This window comes from Crocodylus porosus, unplaced genomic scaffold (assembly GCF_001723895.1).
Source record: "Crocodylus porosus isolate Cpor-Errol unplaced genomic scaffold, CroPor_comp1, whole genome shotgun sequence".
Taxonomy (NCBI): Eukaryota; Metazoa; Chordata; order Crocodylia; family Crocodylidae; genus Crocodylus; species Crocodylus porosus.
The window spans coordinates 70633084-70654727 of NW_017728948.1; the positions used below are offsets into that span (position 1 = coordinate 70633084).

The window sequence follows — 21644 nt, forward strand, 5'->3', positions numbered from 1 at the left end:
ACCATGGTATGCCCAGTCCCGAGGCCAACCCCTGTCCCCATGCTAATGGTGACAGTCAACTGATGCACTGGCATGGGCATGCTACATATTCAATTTATGGTGCCATACAGACAATGCAAAAAGATGCTCCACGTTTTCTGTGGAATAACTTGGTGGCTGGTTTGCCATTTTATGGCACCATAAATCAGCTGAGTACAATCAGAAAATAACTGTAACGTGCCAGAGGGCTGAGTTCCCCGACGTCATTAGCAACAACTTCATTTACCTGCGATCTCTCAATCTCATGTCTATTCAAACTTTCATAGATCTTTCACACAGGAAGGGAAAATGCTCCCGAGTTCACAGTCAGCATTTCTCCTTAGGAACTTGAAGCTCAATGTTTATTAAACCATAAGATCAAAAGCCCCCTCTTCAGGTACAGCATAGGTGCCTTCTTACTTCAGCACCCAAAGCAGGACTTCTCCAAGTTGGGAGGATGGAGATCTGAGTTCAGCTTCCCTCCAAACTTTATTTACAAACATGGAAATATTCATGATGAAAAATGTCTTTGTAGGACTGGATCTTCAATAATGTTCTATAGGGCAAGAAACTAACCTTTATATTAATGCTTCCAGCATAGTAAAAGAGAAACACTAGCATCAATCAATTTTTATAAAAATGACTGGCAATTAAAAGACTTACTAAATGATAACTGCTGCTTTGTACTTTTGATTTTGTTCTCGATAGAAAAAAACCCAACAAACCAAAAAATCCATTGTTAATCTATGCAATTTTATTTGAACAAGTTGATACAAAAACAGTACAGTACATCCAATAAAACAAAACAAGCAGAAACCGACATGAACATTGTCAAATAAGGCACATGTAAAAAAATCTACACACATAATCCAGTGAAACAGACAGTTATATATATTTGGAGGTAGAAATAATTACAAAAATACTGACAATCTTAAACATTAGCTGATCTGTTAAAATGGTCACTAACTAGGGTCCCCATTTTGAAAACTTTTTTCAAATAAGAATTAACTGCATTTTATGCACTACAACTTATGGCATTTACATATTTTTTGTTGTCAAGCATCTGGAGAATTCTATCACTTAAAAATCCTCAATACCATGAGAAATACAATAAAGAAATTACAAAAAAGTTAAAAATGTCCATAAAACTCATGTCATCAGTAATGTAAAAGTTCTTGGATGTGTATCATAGCTTTTTTCACCTAAATAAGATCTACAATTTATTTACATTTTAGAGACCTAGTGAAGCTTTTAATAAAGTGGCTATATCTGCTGGAATGTTCCCTTCTCCTGCAGAGTAAAAAGAAAGCATTAGTGCTGCATTAAAACATTTCACACAAAACAGCTACATTCATCCATGCAGTTAAGGCTAGCTAAATCACGCTACTCTCCCTTGAGTGGATCTCACTATAGCTCTTCTACCATTCAGAACATCAGGCACGTTTGTTTCATACAATTATTATTAATCACCTTCCATTGCAACATACTCTAAAGAAAGCTAATTTTTAAAGCTCAACTTCTATTCTTTTCCAGTACTGAATTCTGCAGTAATTTCAAGTAAAACTGGGGAAAAAGAGGGAGGTGAGGGGAGTGGGAAAACTGACTCTAAATATAACCTGCACAATAAGGCTTTTGGAATTTTTATACTGGTTTCTGTTTTATACAAGTGCACTGCAGAAATTCAAGAGGAAGCTAGGCTGGAAAGTGCAAGAAATCTGAATCAAGGACTAACTAGTCAGAGTAAACTATCACTATAAGAAGGTGAAACAGACCACAGAACAAGTGTGAAGTATGAAATGTACTATTATGCACAAAAAAGACTTACCCAAATCTGCTGCTGTCATATCTTGTTCTAGCTTCAATTTCTGCTGACTGATTTTGAGCATGGATTCCTCTATAGTCCCTTTACTGATTAGCTTTATGACTTGTACTTCTCTAAAATCACAAGAGAATAAAGTTGACAGCACACAATGACACTTTTAAGCACTGTAAAAGGACAACATGGTGTTAACAGGATATGTAATTTATTTTTGAAGGGTTCATGTTCAAGAATGAACATTTCTGATTAGAATATACATGGGAAAAGTCTCTCCCCTTCCCCCAACCACACTCCAGCATAGCTTAACGTGATCACATCTGGTCCAAAACAAAACAAGGTACAAATATACTATGCTGTAAACCAAAAGTAATGAGAAAATTCTAAATAGCAGAACGGAAGCATGACTTCAGCTTTGCCAGGGATATGTGCTACATTTTAAATACTGAATGGCTGAACTAAGATTTGGTATGTGAAAATGCCCTGAAGATTCAAAACCTTGGTTTTCAGGTAATACCTCGTACAGTATCCAATACCAGCCGCTTGCTTTTAACAGAATAACAGTAAGTCCAACCTTACCTGGTCTGACCTACTCTGTGACATCGATCCTCTGCTTGCTTGTCATTGTAAGGGTTGCAGTCAATGTCGTGAAGAATGACAACATTTGCTGAGGTCAAGTTTATTCCAAGGCCACCAGCTTTGGTCGAGAGCAGGAAAACAAATATACCCATATCCGTATTGAACTCATCTATTAGATGTATCCTGCAAAATTAGAGAATCTAACTATCAAGCCTTGGGAAAAAATAATATTGCTATTTTGCAGACAAAGAAAAATCTGACTTAGAAGAGATGCAGTTAGGGGAGAGACTAACGACTTCTCACTCCCTCCACCACTACCGCCCTCTTCTGTTTTTGTCTGGTGTTTAACACCAGTACCTCTCCATCTCTGACGTGAGCTCTTACTAGCTGGCTCACGAGGGTACAAAGAAGAAAGCCTTGAATGAGGACAGGATAGTCACCATGAAAACTCTGAAAAGACATTCTACGTATACGTACGGAAGACAGTACTGCAGAGCGCATGGAAAAGACTGAAAAAGGCAGATGTGGGCACTGCTTGGGAAAGGGAAGAGAATGAGTTTGTGGCCATGATGGCAGACAGGGAAGAGGGACAGAACTGAGAAGGGTCTAACAGGTAAAAATAAGAAAGCAGAATGTATCATACTGGACAAAGTGGCAGCACAGGGGCAGGTGGCTGCATTTTGAATGAACTGCAAGTACCAGGAGGACAAGAATGGAGGTGACTGCAGCAGCCAAGACAAGACATGATTACCATCTTTGTTTGATTACCAAGAATCTTATTTGTATGGACAGAGAAAAAGCAAGCTGTATCAGTGTCACGGAGGAAGGTCACAGGAAGTATTTATAGCCTGACATGAAGGGAGAAGGAATAAGTGAAAATGAACCCCAGATTCATATGTCTGTCAACAGAAAGAATGTGTATTTTATCAAGAGACCATGGGGATGGGAGTGGAGAAATTTTAGACAGGAGGAAAAAGGATTTTAACTTATAGCAAGAAACCCAAGAGATGATACTCAATACTTAATTAAAAGGTTGGTGTTCTTTTTAAGAAAAAGAAAACAAAATACTTCAGTTTATTTTAAAATAATAATAAAATCCTTCCATAAGCGACACATGACTAGATTAAACAGTAATATTGATATCAGTACTGTCAATAAGCACTTCCACTAGGTCATTCATATTATTTCAAGTGCATTTGAAATAATTAAAAGTACAATTGGTAACAGATTGTTATTAATGGACTATATGCAATCTGCACATAATTGATAAATTACATAATTTAATTTAGTCTTTGAAGTTGATTTTCTAGCCTGTGTAAAATGTTTTCTAGTTTAATAGTCTACATTAAAGTTATTAATACAGATCCAAGCCGCATTAACCGGCATGCTCTATTAACTGGCATGCCGGTTGATGCAGCAAAAGGGAAACCAGAAGTGGGACTTCCGATTTTGTCGAATCCCACAGCCCAGCGGAAAGCAGTCTGCACAGGGCACAGCAGCCTGTGCGGTGCCCCCTCCCTTTCCCCCAACACACCAACACCAGGGGAGTGGCAGCACAGTTAATCTGAGATGTGGATGTGCCAGACATGGTAGGAGGGACATCTTTGCCCAACCAGGCAAAGATGCCTCTCAGATAACTGGCACATTTGGTTATCCAGCACCCCCCATTTCCAATGGGTACCAGATAACGGCGCTTTTGCTGTACACATTACTATAATTTACCAAGCTATCCATTAAATTCCACCCCAGGATCCAGTCTTATATGTTGAACTGTCTACATGAAGACAGAGATAATGATGTAAACAGGAGCTAATCACCCTTACTGGTGCTGGAATTTGAGATGCTCATGCCCATACAGATCCTACTGCAGGCATGTATCTCATACATAAGAGAGGGAAATCTTTTAGCATCCACTATCATGCAAGTAGGCTTCCAAGAAAGCTCCTTCCCCCTACCTTGGAGGTGTTCTAGAAGAGATCAGACAGATATCTGGCTCTGGTTAGTTAACCCCAGAGCTCTTTCCTGCCTGGAGCAAGGGGACAGACTCGATGAACTACCAGGTCCCTTCTGACCCTAGACATCTATAAAATCTATGAAGTCTGAGTACAGAATTGTAGCTCCTGCTTTATATACAATCTACCTCCCTGATTAGCAGCTGCCTCAAGGAGAAGGAAAACAGGAGTATTATTTAAGTAATAACAGGAGCCAGGTCTGTGAAACTAGTCCTCTGATCTAGAATCTGTCAGAAACAAATAACTGGAGTTTGATCATATCAATTACGAATAGCTGCCCTAGAGGTTTTGGAAATATACGTTCCCCTACAACAAACTATAGATACTGATACAACCCTTATGGAATAGGGAAGAATAATTTAAGGGATGGGCTGCTTTAATGTTTCCTGTCACTTATTTAGGGAGTTGCCCCTTTGACTTAAATCACACAGTCTTAACTGATGCATTAAATTACTGTGTCCCAGATACGTAGGACATAGCTCTAAAAACATCCATTATGTGGCATTCAGCCTCCCCAGGAGTCATGACAGTCAAAGAAAAAAAGATACACTTATGTAAACATTGGTTTGTGTGGAATTCCAAAGACATTTTGGTTAATTTCAGACATAAGAACTGAGCGTAATTATACCCTTAAAGACGTACTACCTACAAAGTCAAGTCTCAAAGTATTTCACACCCTATACAGTGACACTTCAATGTTTGTTCAAATGGAGAGTCCAAAGTAGTACCTTCAAGTCCCAGGTAGTAAGCAGTTCTATGTGGTGGAAATGTATGAAATATGTTCCTTAACATCAGATTCTTCAAGTGGAGTGGGAAAGAGGGGGACCCACAAACCAAAGTCACCTTCTGTGAGTAAACAGTATGCTGATGCAGAGCAGCCAAGTGAAGAAGTTCAGGACTTCAGAAGACAATAAACATAATCCAATATATTTGGAACTAAAGAATTTAAAGGCCAATTACGAGCAGAAATATTTTCATTTAGTGTCCCTACATTTTCCTATTTAGAAACCTTATGCTCTGAACGAAGGCCACTTTTCCAGCTCTTCCCAAAGGGGCTTAGCCAGATAACCTTTATGTTGACATAGGTCCAGCTGCAATCCCAGATGCCACACACAAGAAGTGTTTGGATAATCTGAAAGTCAAATATGTGGTGGTCTGCTTGTGAGGAGCATCAGATGAGAATACTAGTGACATATTTAAGCTGGAGTTATTACCATCTGGGCCTTCTCCAGGAACCTAAGAGTGATAAGGGTAGGGTGAAGACAGACTATTCCTTCCTAAACCGAATCAAATTAATCTGTGAAAGACCTGGGACATTTTTGTTTCCCAAGCAAAACACTAGGTTCCTTCCCATTCAAGACTGGTAGCAAAAAGGTGCACAAAGTAGCTTCTCCATTTCTAGAATACATGCCCTAGTATCAAGCAGCTTCTCATTCATGTGTGAAAGAGCACTTTCACATAAGCGGAAATAACCTCTCTCAGAACATAGTGTATACAGGGTTACTAAGTGATAAGAAACAGACCACCCGTGTATCACTTCCAGGATGGTCTTGCTCCTTGCATTTTTTAGTGCATGATTATTGCATTATTTGTTGGGGGCAAAAAGCTAGGTGAACAGCCCAAGGCTCTAGAATGTGCGTGTGTGTTATTGGGACTCTGCTTGGGCTCACAAGCCTTCCATGGAGAGTAGAGATACATATCACAACCTAAGTTGGGTTCCATCACATGAGCCTAACCACTCCTTGAAAAAGATTTCCATGGCAGACTTCATAAATCTGTCCATCGAAGAAGACACAACATAAATTCTGAGAATCTTTTGCAGGTAAATCTTTGCTAATGTCTGAGAATTAAATCTTCAATACGATAAGGTTAATCTTCTTGGGTTTCTTGCCTCTGGACAAAGACCTAGCATGGCCAGACATCTGCTGTTTTTATGGGCCACCATGACAACCACAGAAGTACGGACCAAGCAAATAAAGAACTCAAACCCTTCACTTGACTAGGTACCTGCAGTCTATTTATTTTGAGATTCTAGAAGATACCATATTTTGCTACAAGCTGCATGCAAGTTCAAGATCAACATCACTGATAGGCATACCGGCAGGTGATTCAGTGCCTTGCATCACAGGATATCAAAAAAAATCTACAGGATTGTTTTGTTTGCTTGCTTGAGTCATCAGGGGAACCTTCAGATGACCTTAAAGGAATGACAGGAGATCCCAAAAGGGTTTAAAATGATTACTGTAGAGGATGACGATAGAGATTATAAGGCTAGAGGAACATGCTGAGCCTCTTCGTCTTCAAGAAGATGTTCCTCCCTGTAGTATTATTCTGTTGAAAGACTTTAAAGGCATCTTAATGTGATAGTTTGCCTCCCTTTGAAAGAATGTATTAAGAAGGTTTGACTACCTAGACTAAACATTAAAAAATTGAATCCTGCCAAGCCTACGTATTACTAATCTGTAAAACATCAATAAACGTTAATTTCAGCTCATACTTACAGACCAAAAAAAAAAAAAATATTTCCATTGTTAATAACTGAAGAGGGTGGAAGAACAGAAAAGAGTTGCAGATGAGAGAAGAGAGGGCAGGTCTCTTTAAGGAGGAAAACAGCAGACAGCCCATGTCAATTAAGCAATTAGCTGCTCCTTCACAGGTACCTGAAAGCGGGCTGGAGGGAGACAACAGGCTACCTAAACCTCTACCAAAGTGGGGGGAGGGAATGGGAAGGGGAAAGAATATTTAAGCCAGACTGGAACCAGCAGCCATGAAGGAAGGCATGCAAAGCAGAGGCGGGGGAGTTCCTGATGCCTGAGTGGGACAACTCAACTGCAGAGAAACCAAGAGAGATTGTAGTAAGAGGCTAAGCAGCCTACTGGTGAGGCTGGTATGTGGAGAAAGACTCCAGTGAGAAAGTTTTTGTGTTTTCTTAGCCATTTAATTGCTTTTTTTTGCCATCCAGAAGATCCTTATGTCAATTTAATTAAAAAAAAAAAAAAAAAAATTGATAAAAATCAAAAGAGATGCTTAAAAATAAACTTTTTATCCATCAAAATTATTTAAAAATAAAAATTAAATTCTGTCAAGCCTAGTAATAAAGTATTTCATGCAGCCAATAGGGCCAACATTGCACTGCACATAAAAAGGGCATACAGATGTCAAAATAGGTGGGGAATACCTGTTTGGAAAGCAGCTCTATAACAAGAAAGGGTCCTTTTTGGTGTGCCTCAGGAATCAGTCCAGGAGAATCCACAGAAGGGACTCGGGTATCAACAGAAGCTGAATATGCAGATGAAGAAAAGCTTTCCAAAGCAAGGGTGAGGGAAAGGACTGCAGAGCTAAAGCAAAGTTAGTACTCTGGTAATGTTACTTAATATAAGGGGATTTTCATTTTTTCGTAACTCCATTATTGGCTAAGATAAGAGAGACAATGAGCAAAGGGGACTCATTCTAAACTGATGGTCAAATCTTACAAGCAGTAAGAAGGGATACTGATGCCAACAGTACCACTGCAGGTCTTAACTGATAAAGATTTTTAACCAGGACAAGGTTCAGAATATTCTGAAATACAGTAGCAATTCTGCTATTATCACAGGAGCAAAGTTAATCACTAAAGTAAGTACAGATTACCCAAGTGAGAGAGCTCTACTCCACAGTTTTCAAAAGATTCAACATTCAACAAAACAGACATAGGCAATTGGAGACATGACAATTTTCTAAGCCTTTTCTGTTAATATCCATACCCAAAGCCTCATCTGGAGTCCTCTGTTCCTACCAACCACACACACACACACACACACACACACACACACACACACACACACACTCTGTCTCAGAGCCAAAAGACATTTTAGCTCCTGAAGTATTAAGTTGGTTTAGAAGCATCAGCAGTACTTTCTGGAAACAAGATCTGAGGTTAAGACACTCTACTGATTTTTCTAAAAATAACCTCCCATCTGGCATCGTGTGCCTTTTTTTCCTAGGGACACACCAAAAAAATAGCTGCAAACAGAGTCCTAGCTAGGAACACATAATTTCAATTTCCAAGAACCTCATACAAGACGTTCAAAAGGGGACTTCAACTCTAACTGTAGGAAAAATGTTTATAGGGAGCATGTATATTTGTATTTTCTTTCCTTTTCTGCAAGTATAGATTTTACCGACCTTTCAGAAATCTGTGTTTTTCCATCCAGCCTAATATATCTATGCTGCTGCTGTTTCAGAAGAACTTCTAAGATGTCTAGCATCATAGTAAACTGGCTGAACAAAACAACTCTATCACCCTGGAAATAAAAACAAACAAACCCAAGCCGGTTAGACAAGACATTAACGTTTATTAACACAAAAATGATCATGCATTTCTTTCTAAAATTTTTAGATGATGTTTAGATTAACTAACTTCAGGCACCGAAAATCTAAATTACTATAATCTACCTGTGTTTCAGCCTTTAAATGCATAAAAAAAGCAAGAGATGTTAATCTCATATGCAAACAGAAAAAACAAAAACAATGCTTTTAGTAAAATAGATTGATTTTGAACTCAATTTCCACTCCATGTGGATGAGAGCCTGCTGTCTGCTGTGAGACAAACGTGCCTGTGTCTAACCTTAATCCTGACTTCCCAACCAATGATCTTCCTTGCCAATTATTAATGCATGTTACATTTTGATTAGTCAAGCACTTCATTTTGGACATGTATTTCACATTAGGGATATGTCTTCTGTAGGTTTTCTCTATGTTGCCTAGCACATCAGTGGGTACTCTAACATACTTGTTTCACCTCACTCACCTCACTTGTAGAGGAGTCACTGCTAAAATTATGAATTTGGATTCATAATTAAAAAAAATACTATTGTTGCCCTTGTACTAAGCAGCTAAAGCAGGGGTCAGCAGCCTTCTGCCATTACAACCCTGGCACCAGCCGGTGCCACAGGCCACCATGCCTTTCTGGCCCTTCAGCAACAGTGAACAGATGCTGTACGGAGGAAGGGCAACCTTCCACATAGACTGCAGGCAGCTGGCTGAAACAAGCAGAAGCAACTGGCAAAAGTGACAAAGCACAGACTGGATCAATCAGCTGGGGAGATCTGTTGTACCTTTAGTAAAATGTGGACCAGCTTGGACCTTAGCAGGCCAGAACCAATCCCTCTGCAGGTTAGATTCAGCCTGTGGACTGTAGGTTGCCAACCCCTGAGCTAAACTGTTGATCAAAGATAATTATTCTATAAGTATTTTATAAAATGTCTTGTGAATTTTAAAACTGAATATTAGCATGGCTTAAGATGCACTGTAGGATTTAGTATCATCTACTACCGCAGTGATAAAGGCAACAATGCATTTAGTTTTTACTGCTGGAAGTGGATGCCTAGCAAATCTAAACATCCAGTCATTGAAATACATACTACTCTCACCTATCCAGCACTGCACATGCAACATACATACTGGTACTATTATGTAAATAAAATACGATTTTGCGGCAAGTTGGACTGTAATATCCCATACAGAAACAAAATACTTAGAGGGTAGATGCTGCTGCTTAATAGGAATTCAGTTTGTCAGCTGGTAAGCAAAGCTGTGAATAGGGCAATACAATCAAGACAGAATATTCTTTTACTACACACCTTTTCTTTAAGATCAGAGAGAATATGTTCTAGAGTTCTAAATTTTCCGGAGTCCAAAATCTGGTCCATCTCTAGCTTGAAGTCACTGACATTGGCATATTGTTTACAAAGCAAATGAAGCTCAAAATCTGTCATCACTGTCATATCTTCAAAGATGAGGTCAGGATTAGCATCACAATGTGTTGGTTCCTAAAAAGAAGATAAAACCCCAAATCTAAAATGTATTTTACACGCTGAAGGTATATTCCACCTGTCTCAATTCATAGCAAGAACATGAAGATAAAAGCGCATCCAAAAACTTCTTCAGAGAACAAATACCGTGAATCCTAGGGCTTTGTTTAAGCAGGCAGCTCATCAGTACAACTTCTGTTTATGGGAAGTATCAGAATATTAGTATCCTCTGTGGTTTTAGGATCTAGAGAAACTTCAACTACGTAGAACTACCAAGAGTCATTTTACCACAACAGCTCCCAGCCACTCTCCATCAAGCCTTGGGACCTTTTACTCCCATACTGGACCTCTTTCCCTGACGATATTTCTTAATAAGGAGTTTGATTCTTGGGCAGATGGTAGGAAACTGGGAACACCTATCATAGGATGTAGCATGGGCAGAGGGTTGTCATGCTCAGACAGGAAGAAAAGAAAACCTTATCCCTTCTATTACTAGGTATGGTTTTTCACACTCCCATTAGTCTCCTGTCCCACACTTGTTAGGCTCCTTGCATAGGGTTTATAAAGGAGTGGGCACTGAACCCTGGTTGTAGTTGTATTTTTTATTAAAATGCATACTGTTTCCATAATAGTTCTGTATTTTATTTATTTTTTGCTTTAAAAGACTTGATACCTGAACCATAACATTTCACAATACTTTTTTTTCCTGAACTTGGCTTTGAATAATTCAGCTATTTATGTCTTCCCTGCTTGACTTTCCCAGACTCTACTAGCCTCCTTAGTCCCTCAAGAAATATGCTATAAGATTCAACTGCTTTCTAGACATGAAGAAAACACTCAACTAGAAAAAAAAATTGAAGAGGATGAAAAAAGAGCTAGAAGCATTTCTTTCCAAGGAAGGGTTCTCTCATGGGTTATTTCAAAGTTTTATTTAAAAATACTTACAAGACAATTAGAACACTAGTTACTGACAATCAGGAAAAAAAAGTTTATTCAAGTACATATTTTCTTCAATCAAGAAGTTAAAACTTTCTTATTTAAGGAGCCACAGCACGTATGAATTGTAGTATCTTACCTTGAGCATAAGAGTTGACATAATCCTAAGTTTATCATCCGTGTAGTATTGACGGTGTAAGAGAGGATGGTTAGCCATTTTTCTTAGTTGCATCATGACATTGCCTGTGTCCGAGTTCTTCTCTGTGACCAAAACAGGAATATACTGAAATGCAGCATGATGCATGTGTACTAATCTTTAGATTTAATGAAAGCCAATCAGATTTCAGCATTTCATCTATTAATTACTACTAGAACCTGCAAAATTGTATCAATACTAATTTGGACATTATTTTAAAATAAATGTACAAGTAATATTTGGCACAACTGCAACATACCTAGTAAAAAAAGAAATAAAAACAAAATCGGCCTTCACATACCCTCACTGTCAATAGATTTCTTTATCTTGTTCAAGAGGTCATAGTAGAGCTGTTCTTGTTTCTCTGACATTGCACACAACTCAATAAGATCTCTTTTGGGAGGCAGCTGTTTAAGAACCTGATAAGATACAGAAAGTTACACTGAGTAAAAGTTATTATTAATTAGAGGTCTAATATACTGTATTACTCATAAGATAAGCTCCAACAATTTTGTTCAACTACTTAGGGCCTGATACAGAGCTCAATAAAAGTAAACAAGTCTTTCCAATAATAACAGCATAAGTGGTTTTGGCTAAGGTTCCAGTAATTCAGTTCAGTAAAACTGTCTGGGGACTTCAAAATTAAAAAGAAACATATGGACTACTTGGAAACCACTTTGCTACTTCAAAGACAAATTTCTACGTATGGCTTAACTGTAACCAATGACACTGAGTAGTATGGAAGTATCATCATCAACATTATAGAAAAAAATAAAATAAGCTATAGATCTAATTTCTACAGGTTAGAATGCTAACATGGTTGAAATTACCCTGTTTATACATGCAGGGAAACCTCCAAGTCAGGGGTGGGCAACATGACAGATCTGGCCAGCAGCCCGACTCCATTTCCCAGCAGCCTGTACGTGCATGGTTGGGGCAGTCTCCATGGAAACCCCAGCTGCGCTTTGATAGCAAGCTTGGGGTTGCCATGGAGACTGGCCCCAGCCATGCTGGCAGGGTACAGGGCAGGGCAGGACAGGGGGCTGCTCCAGAGCCGTTGGGATCTTGCAGTGGGGGCAGCTTGGCCAGGACCAGGGCAGAGCCACAATCCACAGAGTGCATACTCTGGACCAGCTAGGGTCAGTTTCTAATCACAGTGTAGCTGCATTTGGGGTTTCCATGGAGATTGGCCTCAGCCATGTGGGCAGGGGCTGCTGCAAAATAGAATCCACTGCTGGCCAGATCCAACCTGTGGGCTGGACTTTGCCCACCCCTTCTTCTACAAAGAAGGGGACAGTGAAGCAATTTCCACATGCAACAGACAAGCATTCAAATAGTCTTTAGCTTTTTAGAAAGTGAACCTTGAGGATGTAGATATTTTAAATCCACGTTTGTGGCTTTATCTATATGTAGCACATTGTCTTACTTTTTTCAGAAAAAGCAAAACAATAATGTGTGGTAAGTACAGCTACCCATTTACTTTTCTGCTAAGTAGCACCCACCAATTCTCAGGGAGGCCATTCACACCAGATGGATAAGTCACAGTGCTGTAATCAAAAGCTGAAAGTAAGGGAAGCCAAAGCACAGAGATTAGTAGTGGCAACAATCTGTGCATAAGAAGAGTGGGAGAAGACCTGAGAGAAGTAACTGATGCCTGACAGAGGTGGGTAGGAAGTGGGGAGAAAGTCACAGACTTCTAGTCAAAAAGTAAAAGTGGACTGACTGGTTATGGAGTAAAGTAGTGGGAAGAGGGATCCTAGAAAATGTTATGCAAGTGTTCCAGAAGGTGCTTCCACTCCTAATAAAAAGTCTCATATCGTTGTAAAGTTACTTAAAACTAATTTCTTCTGTCACCTGAGAGCCTTCAAAAATATTCTCAACTTCTTGCGTGAAAATAATTTTGTATGAGTTACTATAGCTATAAGTGCATGCTTACTTCATCTTTTACTCTTCTTAAGATAAATGGTTTTATTATCTGCTTTGCATGTGCAATCCTCTCCTTTTCATATATACTTTGTTCTTCTGCAGTTTTCTAAGAAAAATAATGCAAAAAAGTCAGTTTGTTTTTATAGAAATTCTCTAATCTAATAATTGTGGTTAAGGAGCTCTAATTTGAGAGACAATCACTCAAGAGAAAATATGCCCTTTTTGGGATAAGTAAAAGCTATAAAGTTCCAGGACATCCTATTACAATATGTTTGTAGTCCAATTGTTATATCATGTTTGCTTTTACATGAATATGAATATTTTTGTGACTATAGTCGTTTCCATAAAAATTAAACAAGAAAAATTCTATTGCAAAAATGTTTTTACTGTAAGCCTATCACTGTACTTACTGTTTTTGAAGAGAACATCCTCCGGATTTCACTTGTGCTGCTACTGAACATATGTGGCATAACAAAATTCAAGAGAGACATTAATTCCAATAGATTATTTTGAACGGGAGTTCCTGTTAGTAGCAGACGATTCATTGCCTATTTCATCCACCACAGAAAAAAACAAAAACACTATTCATTAAAATTAAATGAAAATTAACAGTGAAGAAATCAATATATCCAACTTCAGAAGCACAATTTATGCAAAGAAACTACACAAGAAAATAAATATATTTTCATTTTTCTCTCTCAAACTTCTATAGTACGTTAAACATCTGCTGCAATGGGGCCAAGCTGAGGCTGTCCTCCATGCCCCCAGCTGGAGTAGGGATGGAGCTTGCCAGTGTGGAAGCAAGGGTAAGCACTAGGGAATGGGGCAAGAGATCAGTGGGGAGAGGCAGCAAGCAAAGGGGACAGAGGTTGCAGGGGTAGTGGGAGGCAAGGGTCCCAAGGCTGAGGGGCAGGACGGAGATGGGGTGGAGAGCCACTGAGAGGTTAGCCAGCAGCTGTGGCTCCAGTCTCAAGCCAGGGTCAAGGTCTCAGCTGGAGCTGCAGCAACTGCCTTTTCCCCTGCGATCTCGTACTTGATTCCAAGATGAGGGGCTCTCCCCCTGTCACCTCATGTTCCCCAATGTTAAATAGGGAAATAAACCCTTCTGTTCGGAAATCGAGTAGATACAGTATTTCTGAATAGACTTAGGCATTTGGTGACTTTAGAAGTCTTTTCTTGTGTTCAGGTCAAACTCTGTTTCCTGGAAACCACAGATCTAGTCTAGACCATACTGACAGGACATAGAAGTTTTTACTATTCAACTGTTTGGTTGTCTATGTAACTGCAAAATGAATTTGGAATAAGAGTTTACTTATAGTCTACATTTCCATCTGCAACAAATTTGCCTACTTCAACAAAATTCTTGTCTACTTGAATTCAGATATTTATCTCTTTATCGAGCTGAATATGTAGATGGCAAAGTACAGGTTTTCCTTGCTTTATACAGGTTCAGTATGTGCAAATTCACTCTTATGCGATGATCCTTTTTATACCCAAAATTTGTTATATGCAAGGTAAATTCACTCTTATGCAATTAGTGTGGTGGAAACCCAGAGTCAGCCGAAAAGTGCGGTGTGCTGTGCGAGTGACGTACACCAAAATATAGTTTCCTGTGTGGATCTGTGCTCCTCGCTTGTTGTCTGCAACACGTGTTTCTGTAGTTGCCATCCCCATTATGGTAACATTCACCACCACCCTGTGCTTGTTGTGTATACTATCTGCTGCTGGCAATACCAAAACTGTCTTGTAAAGTGACAGAAACGGGCCTGGGGATCAGTACAGTCAAGGTCTTGGAACATATCCCTACTGGTTACATTGTAAAGTGGGTTCCCCCTATGCAAGGGGGAACAGTTATGCACTGTTTTCCAGGAATATGTGTACAGCATGAAGCAAGGGAAAACTGTACTATAGCAGGCTCTGTACAAGAACTAAAGCAGAACTATACATTCTCTCAAAAGCAACGTTCACTGAAAAATAATGTTTGAAAGCTCAATTATTTTGTTCCAACACCTACTTTGGACTATGACCTTTTTTCAAACAGCTTACTAACATCCTTAACCCTTAATGTCTCTCTCTCACTGCCCTGTTCTTTTGCCAGAATCTCTTCTCTAACTACAGCTTTGGTAATTTATACGAGAACAATAGTTGGGGTGGGGGGGACCTGTTTAGTATTCTAAAATTTAAGTATATTTGGGATACAGCAATAAGGAGATGCTTTGTATTTACTACTGAGTCTCTATTTGTAGCTCCTAAAGTAGAAAGCAGTTGTAGCCCCATTCTGGCATGCATTTACACACAGTCTTTTTTCTTTATTTCATGGAATATCTTTCTATAAGTTTATTACTTGGTGTGTATGAAGACAGTTTGGGCTACAACAAGGGAACATGGGGGAGGTGGGAAGGAACAGTATTTTAAAACCTATCTTACATTAATTGTCATAAGGTGCTGGTAACGTACAGAACCCATGTTCTTTAACATGTGGCCTTCATCGAATATTGCATAGTTAAGTTTCAACCGACGAAATAGACTTCGGTCGTCTGAACTGCTAATTGCACAATTATACCTGTCAGAAGAACAAATCATATAATGTTAACATTGTAGTTTACCCTGTATTAACAGAAGTCTGACTACAAGCTCCAAAAACATGACAGCCATCCAAATACATTGAAGAATGTCCCAAATAAAAAATACTTTTAAAAACATCCACAATCTGAGGTTGACAAACAGTTGCAGCATACGTACAAGGAAGCTGAAATTCTCTATATACACTTTTAAGTATAGAATAAACTTTATAAAAGTAATACACAGGGATAATCTGACTAAAACCCTACTGACACTGGAATTCAGTGAAGATGAAAACACTTCTCTAATCCAGAAATTCTGATTACTTTGTTCATTATTTCTTCCTCTCTTATTTTTAAGGACAGGTCATAGTTGACTACTGTTAGAGATAAAACTTGTGATTTTAAAACTTGGCACGTTCTTCTGGAAGCTCTACAAGGTTTAGAAAAAGTTGTTTTTGAGAGAAAGTTATGAACAGCTTTCAAATTACTGTCCGCAAAATAGATTTTTGTTAGGATTAGAGGTATACGGTTAGAGATGGATTACCAGCGCACTTACCTAAATTTTACAGTAGTTCAATTTATTACTATTACCATTATCTTATATAGCACAGAGGGAAGGGTTAAACTTGCTTTGGCTTTTTACACCATTTGCATTTGCCATGTTTCTAGTATCTGCTTCCACGAATGCCTGAAGGGTATGTGTAAGGGCTTGGGACCCTGTGGTTTTTGTTTGAGCAGAAACTTGTTACTGGCAACCCAGAGAACCATCTGGCAAGTTCACATATTTTTTCTAATAAATGTTCTGATGCACTGTGTTGCAGGGCACTTCAGTGCCCTGCTCCTACAAAGGGATACAGGTGCTGGTTGCCAGGGCAACCGCAGTTTGGTCAGCTGACCAGAAAGGGGCAGGGCCTGACCTATATAAATGATCCAAGCTGAGGCCAGAGAGGCAGTTCCCCACTAGCAGCTGAGGAAGCTGGAGTAAGCAGAGTAGAGAAGCCTGATGGCCTGAGCAGCTTCTGTTTGAGAATACCGGGTGGAGGAAGCCCTGGTAGGGATTTAAATGATGATTAGCAAGGTGGCTTAGAGTTTAAGTTTTAGCCAGGAGGCGCAGTTTTGAGTTGTAGCCGATTGGTTTGCGTTATTGCTTTTATTGTTTGTTGTTACACTGGAGGACCGGGTGAGGCTAGCACGGATTGGAGGAGGCCTCATAGGGGCTCCACAGTAGTGTGGGGACCCCGGTGCCAGAGAAGGCACAACATTCAGGGGTGCACTGACCCCAGCCCTGAGAAGGGGCGCAGAGGATTGGGGGCCAGGTAAGGCCGAGGCTGCCTGAGCCCCACAGGAACTTTAGACCTGAGGAGGGGATTTTGGGGCCAGGCACAACTATGGCCACCCGAGCCCCAGTTGTGAGAAGTTCTAGTGCAGGCACGGTCATGGGGAAGGCCAGGGAGTGTCCGCGGGGAGCGTGGGCAACCGTGAGGAAAAGAGAGGCCAGGGAGCGTCTGTGAGGGCGCAGGCCATTGCGAAAAAAGCCAGAGAGCCCGCGAGGGCACGGGTGACAGTGAGACAAGCCAGGGCGCCCGTGAGGGTGCAGGCAATTGCGGAAAACCCAGGGGGCGCCCGTGACGGCGTGGGCAATTGCGAGACGAGCCAAAGGGTGCCCGTGAGGGCGCCGAGGGGAGAACTGATCAGACAATGTCCGGTACATCTGTGAGGCTTGGGGCACGGTATAGGGGTGGTAGGAGCCACGCATAGCCCATAAGGCTGGGGTGCACCAAGTTAGTCAATACAGAACAGGGGCCAGGATAAACCAGAGCACCGTGTCCAAGGGGACAAAATGGCAGCCTCCCTTATAAAATACCTAACATCAAAGATGTGGCGTGCAAGAACGAGTGTGCTTTATCTCAGACTTGGCACAGTAGGGGGCGTCCGGAGAGATCATTGCCGCTCCTAGGACCCTGCCCCGTGACACACTGTATCACACAAAAAAATGATATTGGTTATTACAAAAATTTCAGGAGGAATACAATCTGTGGGCCTTTTATTTTAATTTGTTTTGAATCAAAGGATGCAACCCAGAACACAGAGGTACATACATATATAGGGAAGTGGTCAAGAGCACCAGGTATGTGTCTAAGCATAGCTTTACTCACTGAACTCACTGTTAGCCAACTCCCTTTTAAGGAATTCTCCTCATGCATTTCTTCCCTGTGCTGTCAGTCAGAAGATGATGTGCTGTATTACCAAGTGACAGACAATGCCACCACCACTACAATGGTCAATGTTATGCACTCCTTCCCTTTTTTTATTTTATTTTTGAGTTACATGTGGGGATCAGACTCCTTATGTAGGTCTAAACACAGTTCCTAATATATTGAATTGAACAAAGTGTGCTGAGCAATATTACAATGAAAGAAACAGACTAGAGTGTTTTTTACACCACTACCATAAAAGGAACCCTAGAAGACTGCACAAGCTTTGAAACTGGTCACTTGCAAGCAAAAAAAAGTTGGCCTAACTCAATAATTTGCAAAATTAAATAGTTCTACATTCCTAAGACTGATCAAGCTGTCTAACACCACTAGAGGTCAGTAGAATTCAACTTTAACTTATTCATATTCTTTTAACTGCAAGACTTACGTGGTCACAATCACGTTAAAGTCTACAGCTTTATTATTAATGTCAATTCTGAGATGTTTCCGATCTTCCTGGGATCCTACAAGAACAAAGGAATACACTTAAAAGTTTTTTGCGAGAGAAATACCTGCATTTAAATCATGTTAAGCTCTGCTGTAATTTGTGTTTTATTATACTCCAAAACAGACAGCCCAAATAATGACATTCTAAAAATTAATTAATTATTCATTTTATGCCTTTAATCTGAAAACTAAAAATATTCTTACCATAATAAAAAAGGACACCAAGATCCGGACACCACAGATTAACTTCTCTTATCCAGTTATCTATACAGAGATCATTAGAAAACTGTCAATCTAAAATACTGCACTTGGCTCTTCCACACAGTCAGAAAGAACATCCTACTTTTCTTCAGTACTAACCAGACAATTCACTTAACAATGCAAACCTAAATAAAATCCTACTGAAGCAAGAGTTTGAGAAAACTTTCTTACTACTTGAAATCCCCAAAATTACAAATTCTGCAGTCAAAAAACAGCTGACAAAGTGAGGGTCAACTTTTTCAGAAGATTTTCTATGTCCATTGAATGCTCATGCATACAAGTTTACGGCTTCAAAAGCAGTTCATCACTAAAAAAAAACAGGGTAGGGAGCATTATTGTTTAAAAACCAGATCATTTAGAGGTGTAAAATTGCTTTTGATCATTACTGTGATGATGATTTTGCTAAAATAGTGTTAGGTTAAAAAAAAAAGTTTCAACTTTTTAGTAATACTTTCTTAGTTAAATGGACATTTCAAAGTTGATTATTTCCTGGAGACCTTTATTTACGCAATCCTCTTCACGAAACAGTATGCCTCAGAGAACTGGCAAAGAAATGCTAGAGTATTGCATATTCAAATCCATCAGAAGATGAGTGAAACTGTCAACCATCATACATGATACCTGACAATTTTACTAAGTCAAACGGATACCTGTTTGGAAGGAGGCGATACATGGGGTGATCTCTCATTCTTAAAGGACAGATGCTAAACACCAATTATCACAACTGGCATTCTCTAGCTGGAATAAGAGCCAGGGCAAAGGACTGAATGGGCATGTAGACCAACACAACAAGCAGCGATTTGCCCTAGCCTCTCCTAATAGTACTGAAGCATGTAATCAAAACAACCCTATAGGTAACTTTCACTGTCCATAATGTGCCATTTCTTTTGCTAAAGACTGTAATAATCTCCAGGGCTGTCAGTCTGCCACCTTCTCCAGCCTATAAAACTCACTTTAAAAAAAGTGAAAACATGAAGCCCTATTTACTGTACATCTTTTCGATGTAAAGGAAAAGGCATTCTTTTAAAAAGTATGACTTTTACTTTATTTTAGAAAATGTTTAAAATATTTAAAAAAGCAAGAAAAAGTCTACAGTAAAGACCATTTACAACTTGGAAAGTGTAAATGTTCCTAATTAATTATCCTAGAACCCCTTTGGTACTTCAGATTTGGGATTTGAAAAACGGAAAAAATCCTATCGCCCATCATATTTGCAGGGTTTGAGGATGTTTGTAAGGGATTTTGCATCACAAGTGTCTGATATTTTTAAGGGAAAACAAGTACTGAGCTCTAAGTAAGAGCAGTACATCATGAATTATATCAATCTAATGCTGTGATAAATAGTTTCCTCAATTAAAAAGTCAGGCAGACTAGAATGAACACCAACACTGTAACACTGCACTCTGTGACTATATTTTTGTGACATAATCTTCTTATAACCTATATAAACGCAAAAAGCTATCTAATACCTGTAATTTCAATGCAAGTGCATCTTCAAAATAAAAACAGCATGAATTATAGATGCAGTTTAAATTATTCAAACATGAATTGATGGAGACCTGAACATAACTATAACAATTACATTTTAATTCAGATGCAAACTGGTGCTCTATTATGTAAATCTTAGACGGTTTATTCTTTAGCTAAGTGAATTTGATATCTTCTTATACCTGCTCATGAAATCCTTCACTTACCTAAAGTTGAAGCTGGCACAACAATCAAATGAGGACCTTTATTACCCTGTTGGTAGAGATATGCCAGGAATGCAATAGCTTGAATTGTCTTTCCTAAACCCTAGGAGAAAATGTACACCATTTAAATATAATTAATGCAATTACAAGGTGAGTAGGAAAATACTAATCTTAAATCTTAAAATGTAGAAGTAGATTGAGGTGTTACTATCAAGTGCTTATACGTATTTCAGATAAAAGAGTTATGAAAACAAATTTAAAATTTATCAACTATGCTTTACAAAATTCAAATCCTCCTCGACTCACCTTAGTATGAATAACCTTTAAATCATGTTTATAATCCTGTTTCTTTTAAGCCTAAATCAACATCAGAGATTATTCTCCTTTAACTATTCTTATTACTATCCATTTAGATTATTCTTATTTTATTTTTAGATCTATGCCTCTCCACTTGCCTTCCCACACCTGCAACCTTGTCATACTATTATTTAGAAAGTAGAGCAACTCTCAATATGCCCACCACTGCGAAGTACACTGACGTGTTTATGAGCTAGTCAAAGAAAAGAAGGATTCCAAGTATGAAACATTTTCTAGAAAAGATGAGATAAGAATCGTCCTCTTATAGCAATCCTAGCCTATTGAGTTTTGTGAATCCTTTGAAGGCTACAACCCATCCTGCCAAGCTGAAAACTACCTTTTTATCCAGCAAGGACACTCCAGCAGAGAAAGAGATTATATCTTTGAAAGAGTCACCCATCTGCAGTAACCTAGTACAATGCAGGGAAAACCCCCCCACTAATCTTTTGTTGTCACCAACCATCCCACACTTGAACATGTAAGAAGATAACACATTACAGCCTATACTTGAAAAGGACCAGAACTTAAGAAAAGTATTCCCAGGCCCCACCTCCATGTTGCTAATTCATCAGCAGTGGACTTTGAGAATAAATACAAGAACAGTGAAACCCACGGATCACACATGGCTCTCCCAGAATGTGGTACAATGTATCCAATGTACTTAATGCCCTCCTAACCATGTGGGTAAATGAAACTAGACAAACGCTATGCACTAGCATGAATGACCATCATAAAAAAAGACAGAGATACCAGAGCACAGGTAGGACAACTGCTTTCCAGGGTGGGGGAGGGAG

General features: G+C 39.2%; 1 protein-coding gene across 4 annotated transcripts in view; it reads right to left on the minus strand.

The window, feature by feature from the left end:
• Nucleotides 1–750: 750 nt before the first annotated feature.
• The window catches only part of SMARCAD1 (SWI/SNF-related, matrix-associated actin-dependent regulator of chromatin, subfamily a, containing DEAD/H box 1), an 80018-nt gene continuing 59124 nt past the window's right edge, over nucleotides 751–21644 (minus strand). For 3 of the 4 annotated variants that reach the window (XM_019553190.1, XM_019553189.1, XM_019553192.1), the window contains 13 exons: nucleotides 20497–20596; nucleotides 18746–18805; nucleotides 18483–18558; nucleotides 15703–15838; nucleotides 13686–13823; nucleotides 13286–13381; nucleotides 11651–11768; nucleotides 11293–11414; nucleotides 10047–10235; nucleotides 8590–8708; nucleotides 2414–2596; nucleotides 1844–1953; nucleotides 751–1308 (listed from right to left, as the gene is read on the minus strand). In XM_019553190.1, coding sequence (XP_019408735.1) covers nucleotides 1250–1308; nucleotides 1844–1953; nucleotides 2414–2596; nucleotides 8590–8708; nucleotides 10047–10235; nucleotides 11293–11414; nucleotides 11651–11768; nucleotides 13286–13381; nucleotides 13686–13823; nucleotides 15703–15838; nucleotides 18483–18558; nucleotides 18746–18805; nucleotides 20497–20596 — 1506 coding nt within the window. In that variant the 3' untranslated portion in view covers nucleotides 751–1249. The remainder of the gene's footprint in view (nucleotides 1309–1843; nucleotides 1954–2413; nucleotides 2597–8589; nucleotides 8709–10046; nucleotides 10236–11292; nucleotides 11415–11650; nucleotides 11769–13285; nucleotides 13382–13685; nucleotides 13824–15702; nucleotides 15839–18482; nucleotides 18559–18745; nucleotides 18806–20496; nucleotides 20597–21644) is intronic. The other variant, XM_019553191.1, reaches the window with a different exon arrangement.